Here is a 19,529-nt window from a genome sequence, read left to right as displayed (position 1 = left end):
TCAAAAGAGATTTGCTACTGTGTTGTTGACACACATTCTGTTAATCCTGAGATTTTCCTCTGCTTCAAAAGTTGTGCGCGGTTGATTGACGACACAGATACAATATCTGCTATCCAGAGTTAAAACTCAGCTGCATGCCATAATGAAAGAAAAGCTGTATTTATGATGCTGGGACACAATTCATCAGAGTCCAGTAATGGATCCCCAGCCAACCTGTATTGTTTTAGCTGACTGAAGTGCACCATGGGAGTGCTGTCTTTCACTAATAATGCTGTCTTCTGTAGATCGAGGCCCCGAAAGCCATGGCAGCAGACCTTCTCAGAAGTTTTTGGCACTCGTTGGAAGATCCTGTGGTTCATTCCTTTCAGGCAGAGGCAACCACTGCGAGTTCCCTACCACTTTGCCAATCATGTCTAAACAGATGGATGGTGGGCACAGATGGGTCCTCCATGCTGGAAATGCGTTACAGGTTTTATGATAATAGAACTATGACAGTCTTCAAGTCAATTAAAATCCACCCACCAATCTTAGGCATCATAATGTGCCCCAGGCTTTATGTTAATAGTGATCTTGATCCTGTTGTGGGACTAATACAAGATCTATATTTAAGTTTTAAAGCATGTTTACTTTCAAATTAGCTTTCCACAGGGATTTATTTAAATGCTTTTGTTATTAAACTCAAAAGGCAGTGATTAGGATGAAATAATTGTACATAATTTCTTTTAGTACTGACAGTGTTACAGATTCTAATTTATGGTAAATTTCAGATGTTTTTTTAAAATTTTCACTTTTAAACAGTAACCAAATCTAAGTTTAATTATTCAGGTTTTACAAAAGTTGATACACCTTCTTATAATATAGGTAAATTTTCTTTTTCAAATCCAATTTAAAATAACCTTTCCTTTTAAATGTGCTGCAACATTTTTTAAAATGCAGCAGCAATAGGAGTGAACAGCAGCAACAAAAAACGGGCATTGGTTTCTTAGGAATGGCTTTCTTACATTTTCTTCTTTTTTCTTCACCAAAACCAACATTAAAGGACCACTGAAGTAAAACACCAACTACCTACCTTACTATAAAGGAAATGTTAAAAATTTTTTCACAATAATTTTTCAGTTTTCACCATTACTGTTGTAATTATTGATTGTGATTGAAATATTTGCTCCCAGGAGAACTCCTGACCGGTGGGCATGTATTCCTATTTTACCCTAAGATTTTAATGAGCAAAAAGGGGAGAGAATTTGCAATAACTTCACAATTACCTTTTCTAGTGCAGTTATATTAGAATGCATATGTTTTTAAAATACTGGTATAACTAGATAATATGTAATGTACAGTATAAAGAGGAATATTATGCTTTTGAAAAGATTATACTTTTTACTTTTATTTATGTACTAGTAGATGTAAAATTTCACATTGAAGGTTTATATATATTGGCCAACTCATATAGAAATTTTATTTATAGGAAGCTACTACTGAAAAAAGTCACTAACTTTGTGTACCTTTAATAATCCCTAAATTCAAATTAAATTTTAATTGGCCGGCTCTAATTTGCATTGAGAGACCTTTTACTAGTAGCTAGTGTTAGGAAGTGACCCTAAAATAAGAAAATACAATGATCTGTGTTTATCATTAACCTTATACAAATGTAAATTACTAATAGTGATATTCTCTCGCAAGGCATAGAACATTTGTATGAAAAGACATTTAGTATGCTTTGAAAACTCAGCTGTTAATTTTTTTCCATTAGAATACTGCAAAACTCATATATCTTTTTAAAAAGTTTATGTACTCACAGTCTTTCCCTTGAAGAGAAGATTGAAAAAGTCTACTGTTCATGAACCGTGCTAATATTTTCCTTTAGTTAATTTTGAAAGTAAGGAACAATACCTGGGAAATAATTAAACAGAAGGTTACCATTGTTAGCCAGTTGGCTATACTGTGGTTAGTCCTTTCAGAAATTGTAAATATCTTGTAGCATATTCTGAAATAATAGAGTAAGTACTTCTCAGAGATGTCAATATCATGTTTTTCATGTTCTAATTGGAATACTTTATTACTTACAAACTCCGAAGTGGCAGATGAACGTATTTATTGGTACTGAAAAGAGATGTAGTAAATTAAATAGAAGAAATATATTTATAAAGCTTAGTGAAACACAAAATTAGAATGTTAATGTCAGGCAAATGGGTTGGAATTTGTACAAGCTATTTGGCCACCATTTGGCCTGGTGACAGAACTTTTATAAGGAAGTAATATATAGATAATGTAGGTAGATATCAGTTGAATGCCTTATATTGTATACATTCCTTTCAAATAAGGACCTTGAGAAAACAGCAGAACCAAGTGAAGATCCCCTAAAGAACTTTGTAGCTAATTTATACTTCCTGTAGTAGCAGTGGGTACACTGAAAGGTACTGGGCGGGGTCTCTTTCCCACTGTGATGATTTGTGTTCTTATTTTTCCTAGATTTACTTCTAGGACATATTCTTTTCCTTCTTCCTCTTTACCTTTCCTGGTCCTGATCACTCTGTAGTCAGTTCCCTTAAATTATTGGACTACACACTAATACACTAGAAAAGCATACGCTTATTTTATTTGAATGGCAGAAATGCTATCTATCAGTATATTTACATAAGAATGTATATTAAAGTATGTCTATATATACTTACACTGTGACGTTCAGTATTCCCCAGTTAGCATACCTAACCCTCCTGTGGGTATTGTTAATTCTTGTTAGACTACACTGGAGAAAAACCAACTGTCAGTTTCCTAAGCATATCTACTGGTGTTCTTTCTGCGCCCTCTTTTGGCTAATTGATGTAATTATACTGGCTCTAAAGATTTACTGCCCCATAAGTAAATAGTATAGCCACATTCTGAACATATCAAAAGTATAAACTTAGGAGGAGTGTATGTACAAAAATGTAAAATTTTATGAAAATGAACATGTTTTTATGATGTTATTTCTAGTTCGTAGAATGTGATGACTGCTTTGCTTCGTTTGTGTTCGTTCCCATTATATTCTTGCTGTCAATCACAAATTTATATTAGATTAGGATAAACTAAGCTATTTTATGTATTTTATTTTAAACCTTACTTTGGCAGAGTAATTCCTTAGAATTGGAAAAGCTGTTACTTTAAAATGACCAATTTATTACAAAACATAGAAATGTATTGTAGCTACAAAGACAACCAAGCATTTACTGTGTTTTAATGAATATCTAAAAAACTACATTTAGTTTATTTTACTCAGTTTTGAAATGATTTTTTTTTACTGACTTATGCCTTAAATAACTAAGAGATTAATGATTCTTTGTATACTTTTCCTTTTCTTTTCTTTGTTCTTTTTTTTTTTTTTTTTTTTACCTTTCCCAGAGTTATATCTATAGTTTTAGTAGCCAATTTATTATGTATTCTGGATAACTATGAAAACAACTAAAGGTGTTGGGCATTAGAAAATAATCGTGAGCAGTAAGATTACTGATGTAATATGTATGTTGGACTGAAGTATTTCTTTATAAACGTTCTATTTGATTTTAAGCAAAATGTATGTTAAAGGATGTTTTTACATCAGTAAAGTCATTTGTCGGCCTTCTGGAAATGAAAGGTTTTTACCTAGATACTGTAAGTTACACCTCCTTAACAATCATATTTGTCACTGTTGTTTTCTTCAAACAAAAATGTTTATGGGCTTCATGTAGGCTTAAGATTGTAGGCAAAGATGAACTGAGTTCAGGACCCCTCAAGCAGTAGGCATTCAGTTATAGAGCAATTGGTACTTTGTAACCCAGACTTATAGGTTAAAAATATCAAGTTAGCTGATGTTTCTTTATAATAAAAATACTATTTTGCTTAAGAGTTGTATTAAAAATATTTGTGCTTAACATTAGAAATAGCTATTTTAAATTGTAGTTAACATATTAACTCTTTTTCAGAAAAAAGCATAGTTTATTTTTAATAATGAAAGAGAACATAATACATAGTGCTCACTGTAACAGCTGAGTTAAAACATCTATCAGAATTAACATCATTGTATTTTTGCCAATGCATAGAGGCATTTTTCTCTAAGTATGATGGCTAATGATAACTATTCTTTTGTTAGACGTTCAAGTCACTTCCATACAAGTAACTAGTTGGTGATATGTTTTGCTCCAAAGGGTGTATTAATTCTGAATGCTAATCATAAAGACTTAAGTTAGGACAACATTTCAAACCAGGAAGTGTGAATTGATTTAGATTATGGCCACACAATTTTCTGTGTGTTAGTTCTTGGGGCAGTTTGAGTGTTTTCACATGTATTGCTATAAAATCACGATGTATCAAGCTCTGGTTTAATATGCCATTAATATTAATTAACAGAGCTGCTAGTCTCTCTCTGGACTTTTCTCTAGTCTCTGCTTCTCTTGCGCTTCCTGTGTCAGTAGATTAGCTCAAGTTTACCGAGTTTAATAACCTATAGTTACTTTATTAAATAAGTTTCTGACGTGACCTCTAATATACATAGATGTATCTAGAATTTATTTGCTAAAATTCACACATATAAACATTGAGTAGTTTGCTAATAGATACAAATATTAGATTTTCACACAACTCTACTACTGCTTTAAAAAAACATAAGTATTGGTAAGTGTAGCAAATAAGCCATGTACATTTAATGTGTTCTACTTGCTAGTATTAACTGTATAATTAATGAATGTGTTATTTAATGCCCAAGTTTGTTAACTTTTACTCTGGAAATCATCCTGTGAATTTATCTATAAATCACAAATTTCATTATGCTCTATATTTAGTCATTCTCAGTTGAATTGTAGAATATTCCACAGTACAATGTGAGAAAGTACTAGAACCAATTTGCTTGAACTCTTTTGAACCAATGTTGTCATTCTGTGTATTAATCAGTATTTAGCATTTCTGCTACTTTTGAGGTGATGATGGTTTAACTTCAGGAAAGTGACTTTTCTCTGATTTCTTTTATTATCATTGTGCAGTTTTTAACAACAAAACTTACTACATCTTTGTCAGTTTTTCAGATGTTGCAATACTGCCTGCCAATTTGAAACAGAAATAACAATGGTATTTAAAAAGTCATTGATATTACTGGTATTTTCCATTATCATTACAGTTTTTTACTATTATTATGTTCTTTTTGCCTTGTCCATCCTAGAGAATATGTACAAATGAGTAGTGAGTATCCAAAAACTTACTAAGATGGAGAGAAGGCTAGATGGGGCATGAATAATCAGCATCTCAGCAACAGAGTTGACTGGAGCCAGTTTCTGACATCAGAAAATCTCTTTGCTATAATCATTTAGCCTTATCTCTTATTTATACCATTTTTATTGGAGGAGTTGTTAGTGCATATAAACATTTAGTTTGAATTATTTAACTTAAGGAATTTATATTGATGTTTCTCTTCAGTTGGTCAGATGCCTTTAATAAATATTTTAGTTTTAAATATAATTGTGTAGAGTATGGTAACGTGAAGTGTTAAAAATAATGTGGAAAACGCAGCTATTTAATACAGAGGAGAAATGAATAGGTTGCCCAAAGTTTGAAAAAACTGGTACCTTTTCTGGAAATCTCTTATTGCAAAGAAAAGATACTGAGTATATAGAAAATTTTGTCACCGGAGGAAAAATAAACAATATATAAGGGTGGCTTTCGCTTTAACATTTGGGATATTTTGGAGTTCTTGATACCCTGAAGGTCTCCATTTGTATTGGTATTTTGAATATCTGTAACATGTAATGTTGTGCTTAGTTCAACACTGGTTTTTTTGGTATTGATAGCTTTATATATAAACAAAGATGTGGACAAAATAGCTTAACAAAAGTTGTGGGCTTTTTTGTGGCTTCGCCTGCCTGTTTAACTAAATAAAGGGTTTATTTTGCAGGCTGTTAACTAAAGGGAAGGCTTATCTGCGTATTGCAAGCTATATATTCTTGCCAGTATGCATTGGATGATATTTTAACCTACTGGTGCCTGAAGTTAGTGTTTTATAACCTCATCAACTATAAAACATCCTGGTGCTATTCACTTTAGCATTGAGTGACATTTTTAATTCCTGTACCAAAGAGTTAATTTTCTTTCGGGTTGACCGAGTTTTCTTCTCACATCATTGTGTGTTTATAAAGTAGAATTTAATGTTACTAAGAACAGTTTGATTAACAGATCTTATTTTTTGCATGCTGCTGTGGCAATTTAATGGATTATAAATGTTTCTCACTTGGACTTTTTTTTAGTTAGGCATGTGTGGATTTTAATTTCGTATTTTAATATAGCTTGGCTACTTTAAAAGGTAGTTTGATAGGCTGAAATTACAAAAGATAATTGAAGCACTTTTCACAAGTTGTTTTATTTCTGCAACAATGAGTAAAAAAAAAGTAAGAACTCATATTATTTACATAAATGAATTATATAGCTTATTGGGCACTTTAATGAACACTGAAACAAAATACTAAAATGAAGAGTTAAGGGTTCATTCTCATTACAAATCGAGAATTCAGCGTGTGTGTGTGTGTGTGTAATCTTTAGTGGCTTTAAAGAATAATATTGCCATTTGTCTACTTTGCAAACAAAGATAAAAGACCACCTTTAAAATATATGTATGTGTACATATGTGTGTGTAGATATATATAGAGAGAGATACGGAGAGACAGAGAGAGAGAGAGAGAGAGATGCTTTCCCAAGAGGAAATGCATATGTACCTTGATTTAAGCAAAACTGATAACAGAAGATTGAACTTAATGAAAAAAAAAGTCTGGATATGGTTGCTCACTTTACATAGAAAGTTAGAGTAAGATTATTTTTAAAACTAATTTTGCTTAGTAGTTCGTTTTACAAAAATGAAGAAAAACACCCTTTAAGTGTACTCGTAATTTAAAACACCTTTCAAATGTAATTGTCCAAATGTAATACTGCTGTGTATACTATTTTGGTTCCAAATTTTTCCCTTTAAAACTCTCAAAACACTCAGTGTCCTTACAACTGCAGCTAAAATGGTTAATCATTCTGTCAAGAAGGTGACAGTGTGTGTATTGGAAAAGCAGACGATCACATTTGAAAATATTTTGCATTATTGTTAGCTAAAATCAACCTCTCCTTGATTGTAGATACAGTATATGGTTTTGCAGTGAATTCTGAATGGAAAAAAAGAATCAAGTCTGAAGTTTATGTGAAATGTGGCTTCAGATCATTTGAATGATATGTAGATATCTAGATGAACGTAATCATTAGAGGTGAAAGCAAAATTTGTTTGAAAGCCTAATGAGATGAAGCAACATTGTCTCTCTCTAATCTGCCAACAATATTCCCTAGATTATGTTGCCACTATATTGATTCTGAGTAATTTGGCTTGTTTATGCATGGCTTAAATGCGGGTGGCTGAATGCAGTACTTTTTCAAGTTATTGAGTAGTAGAGAATTCACCACTATTCACTGTCTCCCAGAGATGAACATTTTAAAGAAAAAAAATTAGACAAAGATAGGCTCTTGGAAGGACAGAGCACACATGGATCATGCTGTATGAGCTCACTTTGTGTCCCTGGAATTAGTGTTTTTTTGTGTGTGATCTGGCTGGCAAGTTTAATGAATAGCCAAAATCTGTGTTATTTTTGAGGCTCCTAAAATTGTGTGTGAACCCCAAGTTCTGTCTAGTATTATATTCCTAAAATGCTTTTATTTTGATAGTAGTGTGTTCCAAGTGCCATCGGAAGATCCTGTTTTTAAATTTGTCAAACATTTTATTATTCAGTGCATAATATGTATAGATCTGAGTGCTCTTTTCCTTGCATTGTCTTTTATTTTTACCTTGTCTTTCCCCTAAGAGAATTTAAAGAAAATCTTCACCAACATTTCTCGTGCTGATGGTAATTGGGAAAATAGTGGTTGAGGGATATAAGAATAGATTGAGGGAGTAAAATGGGTGAAAATGACAAGTGGGAACCATGCAGCTGATATGTATTTGTTTAGATGAAAAGTCTACACTGGTTCTTAATATGAAAATCAAACCATGTATCTACCTTAAGAACAATGTTGTTGTTTTTAATTTATTGTAGTGATTTAGTTTTATTCACGTAATATTTCTATTTTCTTTGCAGATTGTTTTTAATTTAAATTGTGGAATTTTTACTTCTCAAAATGTATTACGTACTGTATTTTTTTAAATCTTATTTTTAAATAAATATTTTTTAAAAACCTAGGACTGTTTTTCTCATCTTACCTTTTTTACTTATGAAAATTAACCCAAATTCTAGATTTCAGCACTACCAATGTAATAGGTCACTTTAAAACATTTTATACAATGTGGATAATTATTCATGATTACTAGTCTTAGGATATTGTTCTACCATAATCACAAAATTCATTAACTGTTCAAGAAGAACTAGGTGTACATACTAGGGTTGAAACTGACAAATGCAATATTTCTAGTTAGGCATATTTATCTTAGAGATGACCCAGATGGCTGGATTCAGTCACCCAATTTATTTAACATTTATTGTGGCAGACCCTATTTTATAGAAGTATTTTTTCTTGAGGGGAATAATTTACATACAATAAAATGCAGAAACTTTAAGTTTACATCTAGGTACTGTTTTAGATCTGGCAATATTGAATTAAAGACGTTGCTCTTAAGAAGTTACATTCTAAGAGTACTTAGTTTTTTGTTGACAAATATTCTTAAGCCTAAACTAATTACTTTTCTTATAAGAAGTCACAAAGCCAGTAAACATGAGTTGGACAAAAAAAATCATCAGCTCTGAAAAGACAAAGCAATCAGTAGGTCTTACAAACAGTGAGTTAGTAGAAACTGCCCTGAGATTGAAAGACAGAGGTTTAACTTTATTTTTAAAATTCTTTAAAAAATTTTTTATTACCAGAAAAGTAATTTTGAAAAATATTCTAGATTAGTAGATAAATTATTTGATAGATTTGCCAAATAAAACTATAAATTTTGCTCTATTGGTAAGTCAAACCGGATTTGTCAGAAAGTCTGCCTTCTGACAAACTTAAGGATTATAAATCTTTAATCTTGTTCCTTTTGCAATTTCCTTTGTTTTGATTCTAGCTAGCATTTATAATAATGTTTTCTTAGTGATAAGTTACAACTGTTCTCAAACTTTTTGGTCTCAGGACTCCATTACATTCATAAAAATTACTGCAGGCCCCAAATAATTTTTGCTTATGTAAGTTATGTTTTTCAGTATTTATTGTAATAGAAAATAAAACTGATCAGGATCTATGAGAATTTGAAACAAAATAGGAAAAAATTTAAATAGTTGCTAATTCATTTAAACTTAAACTCATTGTGTGTTAACATAAATAACGTTTTTATTTAGAGACCCATGATTTTATGTTTCTGCAAAGCTCTCATATCTGCCTTCATAGAAGAAAGTTGGGTCTCATACTGCTTCTGCATTAGACCAATTGAATTGTTATTTTGCTAGAAGTATCTGGAGAAGTCTGATCTTGTGCAGATAACGTAGCTGGAAAAAGGAGGAGTATTCTTATCTTTTCAAGTAACTGGATATTCTCTGGTACTACACAAATACTCAAGTGATGGTTTCTTAAAGTTTAGTTAGTTGCAATGTGGAGTCAGAAACAATACCAAGGAACTTTTCATATTCTTAAAACCCACTGGCCTCTTTTTCACTTTGGAAAGTTCTTTTAGCCATACAAAATTAAATTCATTAATATTACCACTGGTCTTGTCAGAAGTATTGCTTTTAGCCATACAAAATAAAATTAAATTGATTAATATTACCACTGACCTTGTCAGAAAAGTAAATATTGGGAAGCAGTTAAGTTTATGGTAACAGATTACATTTTTCAGAATTCTAATTTTCACGTGAAAGTTTGAATTTTGTCATTGGCAACCACATACTGTCAGTAGTTGTCCTTCAAGTGACAGGTTACCTTCACTTATTTGTGAGAAGATGCTTGCCAAATACTCAACTCTGAAAAACTGCGGTTTGTCAGTCATTCCTTCAAGTATAAAATGGTGTTCCATGAAAAAAAAGTGGCTGGTTCAGCTTGCAACTCAGTCACATAAGTGCTTTTGTTTAGTAATATACTATTAAACTCTGGAATTCACCTGAAGTGCTTTATGTATACTTCCATTTTGTCAAACAGAATATTTAAAGTGTGCTCAAGAACAAGCTTTAGTAAAATTAATGGTTTTTACTGTTTCATCAGTGTTAAGTGAAACTGGCTTGTCACTTTTTTTAAGCTAAAGTGTGGTTTAATCTAGTTAATTTGGCTCTGTTTGGGGAGGAATGCAATTGGGGAAGGCAGAGCAGAGCAACATACTTTTGAGACTGGATTGATTTACTCTGATAAGTGAGAAGAAACGTCCACTGCATAAAAATAATTTGAATTTGTATCTGTATATTCCACCTTTTGAACACTTAAAATCTGTATCCTTTACAGATTCACATCTACTTAGCCTTGTTATAAAGAGGCAAAAACTAAAAATATGTGATACTATTATAAGAGTGCAAAATCATTTGAGAAGTTGCCAGATACTGTAGATGAACAAATGCATACAAATGCTGCTCTAGGCTGACCAATTACCCATATGAGCAGCAATTATATTAGCGTGCAAGGGCAATTGGAAGGAAAATTGGACCCTGTGGACATCCAGCTGAGCAAACAGTACTGAGGAAGGATAGAGGATATGTTAGCTTGAAAAAAAAAAAATACATCTAAGCTAACTTAAAAAAAATATTTGTGTCAGTCACAGCACATTCTTTGTATGTCCTCTGGATGACTAGTATTTTCAAATTAGGCCCCTTCTCCAAACAAGAAAGCACCTCTGTTTAAAGATCAAACACAATAAAAACAGCAATGTGTTTTGCATTTTTTTTAAAAAGCCAGACTATTGAGGAAATTAGGAACTTGGAATATACTATTCCAAGCACTCAGATATTACTGTAGATACGTATTTGAGTGTGTCTTTAGTAGTAAGTTTAATTGTAGCATGGTTTGGGTGATATTTATCTTTCTTAGTATTGAAATTTACAACTTGAAAAAATTAGACACGTTCTGTCCTCCCCACAAGTAGCTACTGGCCATAACTGAATGTTTTAGTACCTAATTCGAGATGGAGGTTTTATAGTTCCACATTGAAACTATGGATGGGTAATCCTAGCTGAAGTTGGGACCAACAAGTTAATGAAATTTGTTTTATAACTTGTATAAGCTCTGTAGGTGTAGACCAGATATCCTCATGTTAAACAGGTTCATATTTTAAATGGTGTCTAGGAGTAACCAGTATCAAGGTTTTTTGGATGGTCTGCGCTTGTAACTTGATGTTTGGCTTTTAGAGAGTTTTTCAGTGTTCAAAAGCATTTCTGATATTCTCATCATGGAAAAGTACCCACAATGTGGAAAATGCTGATCCAGTCAGTGCACAGTACTGTGCTGTGAAGTGCTCTAATTTTTGTCATTTACTTTTCATGTGCATTTTTTTACATTTGAAAGTCTCCAATAATTTGGGTAATCACTGTGATAGGAATCTTCTAAGAGGGTCTTCAGTGATCCTTACTTTTTGGTATTCAAAGCCTTGTAGAATCTTCTTTTTCCTCCTCAGAGGTGAACACTGTTTTAAACATGGTATGTAGCATCTGATACATGTTTTCATACTTTATGTAAACATGAAAAGTAGTTTGATCAGTTTTTAAAATTTACATAACCCTCCCACAACAGCCCTGATCTCTTGTCCCTACTTTCCCCCCCGCCCCCTCCATAGCACTTATCACCATCTAGAACAAAATGGAAAAAATTCCTGTTACCAAAATCTCCACTCCCACCCTCCTCCCCAAAAGTAGCTACTGGCCATAATTTGGTGTGCATCATTCCACTCCCCTTTCTTCACATGATCATACGCGTTATATGATATTCCTATCATATAATGATATATTGTTATCCTTATTATATAGTAACTTTTTTTTTTGAGACAGGGTCTGCCTGTGTCACCCAGGCTGGAGTGCAGTGGCACAATCTCAGCTCACTGCAGCTTCCATCTCCTGGCTCAAGCCATCCTCCCACGCCCAGCTAATGTTTATATATTTTGTAGAGTCGGGATTTTGCCTTGTTGCTCAGGCTGGTCTACAACTCCTGAGCTCAAGCAATCTGCCCACCTTGGCCTCACAAAGTGCTTGATGATAGGCATGAGCCACCGTGCCCAACCTCTTCTGTACAGTTCATATCAGTAAACTATTATTTAACCATCCCTCTATGGTGGACATCATAAAGATTTTTTTTTTCTATTAGTAGCAGTGCTATGGAGGACAGTCTTGTGCAGAAATCTTTGTGCCCATTTGCTAGTATTTCTATAGGTAAAGTCTAGAAGTCAAATTGACAAGTCAGAGGATGTACGTATTTTTAATTTTGTTAGGAAGTACAAAAATGTCTTCCAAAATTCTTTACACACATTCTCACACGAATACTATTAATCTTTAAAATTTGTAGCAAAGTAATAGAAGTGAACATCCAATTTTTTCTCTTGTGTATTCCTTGTTTATGGTTTTTGACTAGATTGCCTTTCCTTGTGGAATGTTAGTAACTTTTTATTAATGTATTTCCTGGGTATTATTTTTTAATCTATTTAATACATTTCTAAAATTTAGCCCAGTCACTTGTTTTTCATTATGGTGATTGTTCCAGTTACTTTTGCTGTATAACAATCCCAAACTTAGTGACATAAAACAACCAACCATTTTTTTATGGTCACAGTTTCTGTGGGTCAGGCATTCAGAACGGGCACAGCAGCTTTTCTGTCTTCCATGGTGTCTGAGGTCTTAGCTGGAAGACTGAAAGATCTTGGAAGATTCTATGGCTGGCAACTGCAATCGACAGAAGCCTCGTTTACTCACATACCTGATGGTTGATGCTGGCTGTCAGCTGGGAGCTCAGCTTGGGCTATTTTCCAGAACACCTACACGGACCTCTCCATATAACTGGGCCTCCTTACAGCGTGGTGTCTGGGTTCTGGAAGACAGTGGCCCAAGACAACCAGAGAGAAATTATATCACCTTTTATCACCTAGCTTCAGAAGTCACAAACCTACTGTAGTCACAAGCTTACCCAGAGTCAGGGGGAGAGAACATAACTCCATTTTATGGGAAGAGTGTCAGAGTCACTTTTCAGGAAAAGTATATAGGTTGGGAGATGTTGCCCAATCATTACGTTGTATGGAAGAATTAAACTACCTTGAAATTTAATACTTTTTATTATGACTTCTGGGTTTTATTACCTTGTTTAGAAAGGTCTTTCCTAAATCAAGATTATGTATTTTCCTTCATTTTTCCAAAAAACTTTGATATTTTTGTTTTTTTTTAAAATATTATGCTCTTGAATCCATTTGGAGTTTATTTTCATAAACTCCAATGTAGCTTTATTTGTATGAACTTCAAAGTTTTGTACATTTTTGGAAACTTTTGTTTCTGTAATAGTGTATAGTGAGAAACTAAATTATTTCAGATGGACAAAATATTAACAACACATAAGATCTGACAGTATAACACTCCTAAAAGAAAACATAGGGGGAAAAGCTTCATAACATTGTTGACTTCCTTGGAGATAACACCAAGAACACAAGCAACAAAAGCAAATATAGACAAGTGGGACTGCATCAACTTTAAAAGTTTCTGCACAGCTAAGGAGAGTTGATAGAATCAAAAGGCAGCCTATCAAATGGGAGGAGGTATTTTCAAACCACATATTTGCTAAGAGGTTAATCAAAATACAAAAGGAGCTCCTACAACTTAATAGCAAGGAAAAAATCCGTATAAAGACTGATTAAATAATGGGCCAAGGACTTTAATAGATACTTCTCCAAAGAAGACACACAAATGACCAACAGGTACGTGAAGGGATGCTCAACATCACTAATAGAGGAATGCAAAACTGTAACAAGGTAACATCTCAAAACTTAGAATGGCCATTTGAAAAAAATAATGTTGGTGAGGATGTGGAGAAATTGGAACCCTTGTGTACTGTTACTAGGGGCGTAAAATGGTGCAGCTGTTTTGAAAAGCAGTATGGAAGTTCCTTAGAAGAATTAGAAATGTTATATGATCCAGGATTCCCACTTCTGGATATTTTTCAAAAAAAGAAAATGAAACCAGGATCTGGAAGAGATATTTGCACTCTGCATTTTGTTGATGCATTATTCATAATAGCCAAGAGATGGAAACAACCTAAATGTCCAATGATGATTGAATGTATTTAGAAAATTTGGTATATACATATAATGGAATGCTATTCAGCCATAGAATAGGAAGGAAATACTGTTAGATGCTGTAACTTGAACTTTGACAACATTTTGCTAAGTGAAATAAGCCAGCCACAGAAGGACAAATATTGCATGATTTCACCAATATGAAGAATCTAACGTAGTCAAGCTCGTAGAAACAGTAGAATGGTGGCTGCTGTGGGGAGGGGGAATTGGGAAACTGTTGTTCAAAAGGTATAGAATTTCCATCATGCAAGTTTAAAAAGTTCTAGAGCTCTGTTGTATAACATTATGCTTATAGTACTGTACTATACTTAAAATGTAACAGTACCGTACTATATATTTAAAAATTTACTAAGAGGATTGATCTCATGTACTTTTTGCCACAATAAAAAGTAATGTGAAGTATGAAAAATAATAGCTGAGGAGTATAATACTAAATTTGTGTAATTAAAAATACCAAGATTAATTACATGCTAATGTTTTGCTTTTTTGTTTGGTTTCTCACTTTGTTTTCTAAAAACATGGAATGTTACAGATACATCTAAATCCTCAACCGGCAGTTTTCCTCCCTGGAGGTAGCCACCATCCTAAAGTCAGTGTGAATTATTTTCATGGATGTTTTTGTACTTTTATGATGGATGTAGCATCCATAAATGATACTATTTAAAAATTTTACATTTATGTAAATTTTAATCAGCATCACATTTTTAAAACATCTTTATTCATGTAGATCTGGGTCATTCATTATAAATCCCACAGAACAATTATTTGAATAAACTGTAGTTTATATATTATTCACTAAGTGAATTATTTCCCTTATTATTAACTTGTTCAAAGAGAAGTGAAATAGTGGAATGGTAAGGTATGTGCATCTTCAACTGTAAAAGCTTTCCCAAATTGCTCTTTAAAGTAGTCAAACCAATTTACACTCCCACCAACATACATAGCGTTTCATCTTCCCCCACATCCTCACTAACCCTTGATATCATTATATATAATGAATTTTTCCAATTTGTTATTGATACATATTTTTGCATCTTTCTGCATCGTTTGTCAGTCCAATAATTTGCCAGGAATCTAATGTAATTTTCTGGGAAAAGTCTTTGTAAATATCAAGAGAAAAAGTGAATAAAAACATGACTCTAATAACTCAATAATTCGTGAAGGATATATTTTCTTAAAAAGGTAAATGAAGGGATGAGTCAACATCTAAGACTGTAAATATGAATAAAAAATATGCTCTTATGAGGTAGCCAGAGATAAACCACATTAAAGAATAGAGTTCGACCCCTCTAAAGTTCAGGGTCCACTTGATTGTATTTGTTTCTTAATAAAGAGCAGTGATTCCCTTTTTTTAAATCTTTCACAGGTAGAATATAAATTTGTAAAGTCCTTATAAAAATAAATATTGCCTGTTGAGATCTTATTTTCGTATTTTATTTATCTAGCAAATCAAGATTAGCTCAATAATTTATATAATCACATGAGGGTAAATTAATGAGCTTTGGTTGCATTTATGTAAAAGTGGTTGAATCCAAATCTTTCATGTTACAGATGTGCTTAACCGTTACTGGGTCTTCATAGAAGTAAAAACCACACTGGGGAAAAATACAACAATTTTTTGTTTAGCACATTTTTTCACATCTGATTTGCAGTGTCATTTGTGTCCTTGAAGTATAGCTTGCATTTAATTCTTCTAGTGGTTTTGTTAAAAATTTCAGAAGCATTGACCTATGTATTTCTAATTGTAATATTCATGTAAGAAATGGTATCTGTTAGTAACTCCTCCTATTTGAAATAAGAATTTATGTTTTTCTTTTCTTTCTATTTTTTTGAGACGGAGTCTTGCTCTGTCGCCCAGGCTGGAGTGCAGTGGCGTGAACTCAGCTCACTGCAAGCTCTGCCTCCTGGGTTCACGCCATTCTCCTGCCTCAGCCTCTTGAGTATCTGGGACTACAGACACCCACCATCATGCTCGGCTAATTTTTTAATTTTTAAAATATTTTTTATTTTTTAGTAGAGACGGGGTTTCGCCATGTTAGTCAGGGTGGTCTCGATCTCCTGACATCATGATCCACCTGCCTCAGCCTCCCAAAGTGCTAGGATTACAGGCGTGAGCCACCGTGCCCAGCCTATGTTTTTATTTTCTATTGTCATACTTTTTAAAATATAATTTGGCGTTTAATAGATTATTTTCTGTCTTCTATTTTAAAATCACTTTATTGAGGGATAGTTTAAACACAACAAAATGTATTCATTTTAAGTACATTTCAGTGAGTTTTTAGAAATATGTATATTCATGTAGCTATCAACATATTCAAAATATGGAATATTCAATCACCCCAAAAGTTTTCTCAGGCCACTTTACAGCTCCCCCTCCTTAACTCCCACGCCTCCAGGAAACACGGATCTGTTTTCTGTGACTGTAAGTTAGATTTGCTTTTTACAGAATTTCACATGAATGAAATTCTCTTTTTTTTTTTTTTTTTCTTGGAGACAAAGTATCTCTCTCTTTCTGTTGTCCAAGCTGCTGGAATGCAGTAGCATGATGATAACTTCACTGCAAACTCGAACACCTGGGCTCAAGCAATCCTTCTGCCTCAGACTCCCGAGTGGCTGGGATTATAGGTGCAATTCACTGTGCCCGGCTTTTGTCCTTTGTTTTTCACTGGCTTTTGCTCAGCATAATATTTTTGAGATTCATTCATGTTGTGAGTATGTTTCTTTTCATTTCAGCACTTTAAAAATGTCATCCCATTTTCTCTGACGTATAAGTTTTCTACTGACAAATCTGTTAGTCTGATGGGGATTTCCTTATATGTGACTTGATGCTCTTCTCTTGTTGTTTTTAGATTTATTTCCTTTGTCTTTGGCTTTTGACAGTTTGACTATATTGTGTGTGCGTTGGAAAAGACCTGTTCAGGTTTAATATACTTGGGAATCACTGCACTTCGTCTATCTGAATGCCTGTATCTCTGGCAAGACTTGGGAAGTTTTTAGCTATTATTTCATTAAATAGGTTTACTGTGCTTTTGGCCATCTCCTCTCATGGAACTCCCAAGATTGGAATACTTTGTCACTTTATGAGGTCCCATATGTCATCATAGGCTTCCTTCATTTTTTAAATTTGACTGAATTTTTTCAAATGACCTGCCTTCAAGTTGAGAAATTCTTTCTTCTGCTTGATCTAGTCTATTGTTGAAGCTCTCCATTGAATTTTTTATTTCATTCATTGAATTCTTCAGTTCCAAGATTTCTGTTAAGTTCTTTTATGTTTTTATTTTATTTTATTTTATTTTATTTTTTTTTAAATTTATTTATTATTATTAAACTTCAAGTTGTAGGGTACATGTGCACAATGTGCAGGTTTGCTACATATGTATACTTGTGCCATGTTGGTGTGCTGCACCCATCAACTCGTCATTTACATCAGGTATAACTCCCAATGCAATCCCTCCCCCCTCCCCCCTCCCCATGATAGGCCCCGGTGTGTGATGTTCCCCTTCCCGAGTCCAAGTGATCTCATTGTTCAGTTCCCACCTACGAGTGAGAACATGCGGTGTTTGGTTTTCTGTTCTTGTGATAGTTTGCTAAGAATGATGGTTTCCAGCTGCATCCATGTCCCTACAAAGGACACAAACTCATCCTTTTTTATGGCTGCATAGTATTCCATGGTGTATATGTGCCACATTTTCTTAATCCAATCTGTCACTGATGGACATTTGGGTTGATTCCAAGTCTTTGCTATTGTGAATAGTGCTGCAATAAACATACGTGTGCATGTGTCCTTATAGCAGCATAATTTATAATCCTTTGGGTATATACCCAGTAATGGGATGGCTGGGTCATATGGTACATCTAGTTCTAGATCCTTGAGGAATCGCCATACTGTTTTCCATAATGGTTGAACTAGTTTACACTCCCACCAACAGTGTAAAAGTGTTCCTATTTCTCCACATCCTCTCCAGCACCTGTTGTTTCCTGACTTTTGAATGATCGCCATTCTAACTGGTGTGAGATGGTATCTCATTGTGGTTTTGATTTGCATTTCTCTGATGGCCAGTGATGATGAACAAGACAGGGATGCCCTCTCTCACCACTCCTATTCAACATAGTGTTGGAAGTTCTGGCTAGGGCAATCAGGCAAGAGAAAGAAATCAAGGGGATTCAGTTAGGAAAAGAAGAAGTCAAATTGTCCCTGTTTGCAGACGACATGATTGTATATTTAGAAAACCCCATTGTCTCAGCCCAAAATCTCCTTAAGCTGATCAGCAACTTCAGCAAAGTCTCAGGATACAAAATTAATGTGCAAAAATCACAAGCATTCTTATACACCAGTGACAGTCAAACAGAGAGCCAAATCAGGAATGAACTTCCATTCACAATTGCTTCAAAGAGAATAAAATACCTAGGAATCCAACTTACAAGGGATGTAAAGGACCTCTTCAAGGAGAACTACAAACCACTGCTCAGTGAAATCAAAGAGGACACAAACAAATGGAAGAACATACCATGCTCATGGATAGGAAGAATCTTTTATGTTTTTATTATTATACTTTAAGTTCTGGGATACATGCACAGAATGTGCAGGTTTGTTACATAAGTATACACTTGCCATGGTGGTTTGCTGCATCCATCAACCCATCATCTACGTTAGGTATTTCTCCTAATGCTATCCCTCCCTTAGATCCCCAACTTTCTGACAGGCTCTGGTGTGTGATGTTCCCCTCCCTGTGTCCATATGTTCTCACTGTTCAACTCCCACTTATGAGTGAGAACATGCAGTATTTGGTTTTCTGTTCCTGTGTTAGTTTACTGAGAATGATGGTTTCCAGCTTCATCCATGTCCCTGCAAAGGACATGAACTCATCCATTTTAATGGCTGCATAGTATTCCATGATGTATATGTGCCACATTTTCTTTATCCAGTCTATCATTGATGGGCAATTAATGGGCAAAAATCATAGTTTTTTGCTATTATGAACAGTACTGCAGTAAACATACATGCACATTGTCTTTATAGTAGAATGATTTATAATCCTTTGGGTATATACCCATTAAGGGGATTGCTGGGTTAAATGGTAATTCTGGTTCTAGATCCTTGAGGAATTGCCACACTGTCTTCCACAATTGTTGAACTAATTTACACTCCCACCAACAGTGTAAAGGTGTTCCTGTTTCTCCACATCCTCTTCAGCATCTCTTGTTTCCTTACTTTTTAATGACTGCCATTCTAACTGGCATGAGATGGTATCTCATTGTGGTTTTGATTTGGATTTCTTTAATG

The 19,529-nt window shown here is 33.8% G+C and overlaps 1 protein-coding gene across 6 annotated transcripts in view; it reads left to right on the top strand.

Annotated features, from left to right (window-relative positions):
* The window catches only part of ZDHHC21 (zDHHC palmitoyltransferase 21), a 98,004-nt gene that overhangs the window by 66,597 nt on the left and 11,878 nt on the right, over positions 1–19,529 (top strand). For 3 of the 6 annotated variants that reach the window (XM_037998389.2, XM_007969206.3, XM_073021611.1), the window contains one exon: positions 285–8,203. The exons of 2 other annotated variants lie outside the window; for them this stretch is intronic. In XM_037998389.2, coding sequence (XP_037854317.1) covers positions 285–478 — 194 coding nt within the window. In that variant the 3' untranslated portion in view covers positions 479–8,203. Of the gene's footprint in view, positions 1–284; positions 8,204–19,529 lie in introns of those variants that run through there. One more of the 6 variants, XR_005240425.2, reaches the window with a different exon arrangement.

This window comes from Chlorocebus sabaeus, chromosome 12 (genome assembly GCF_047675955.1).
Source record: "Chlorocebus sabaeus isolate Y175 chromosome 12, mChlSab1.0.hap1, whole genome shotgun sequence".
Lineage (NCBI taxonomy): Eukaryota > Metazoa > Chordata > Mammalia > Primates > Cercopithecidae > Chlorocebus > Chlorocebus sabaeus.
The sequence above is the reverse complement of the archived record's forward strand: the minus strand, read 5'-3'. Positions and strand labels throughout refer to the sequence as shown.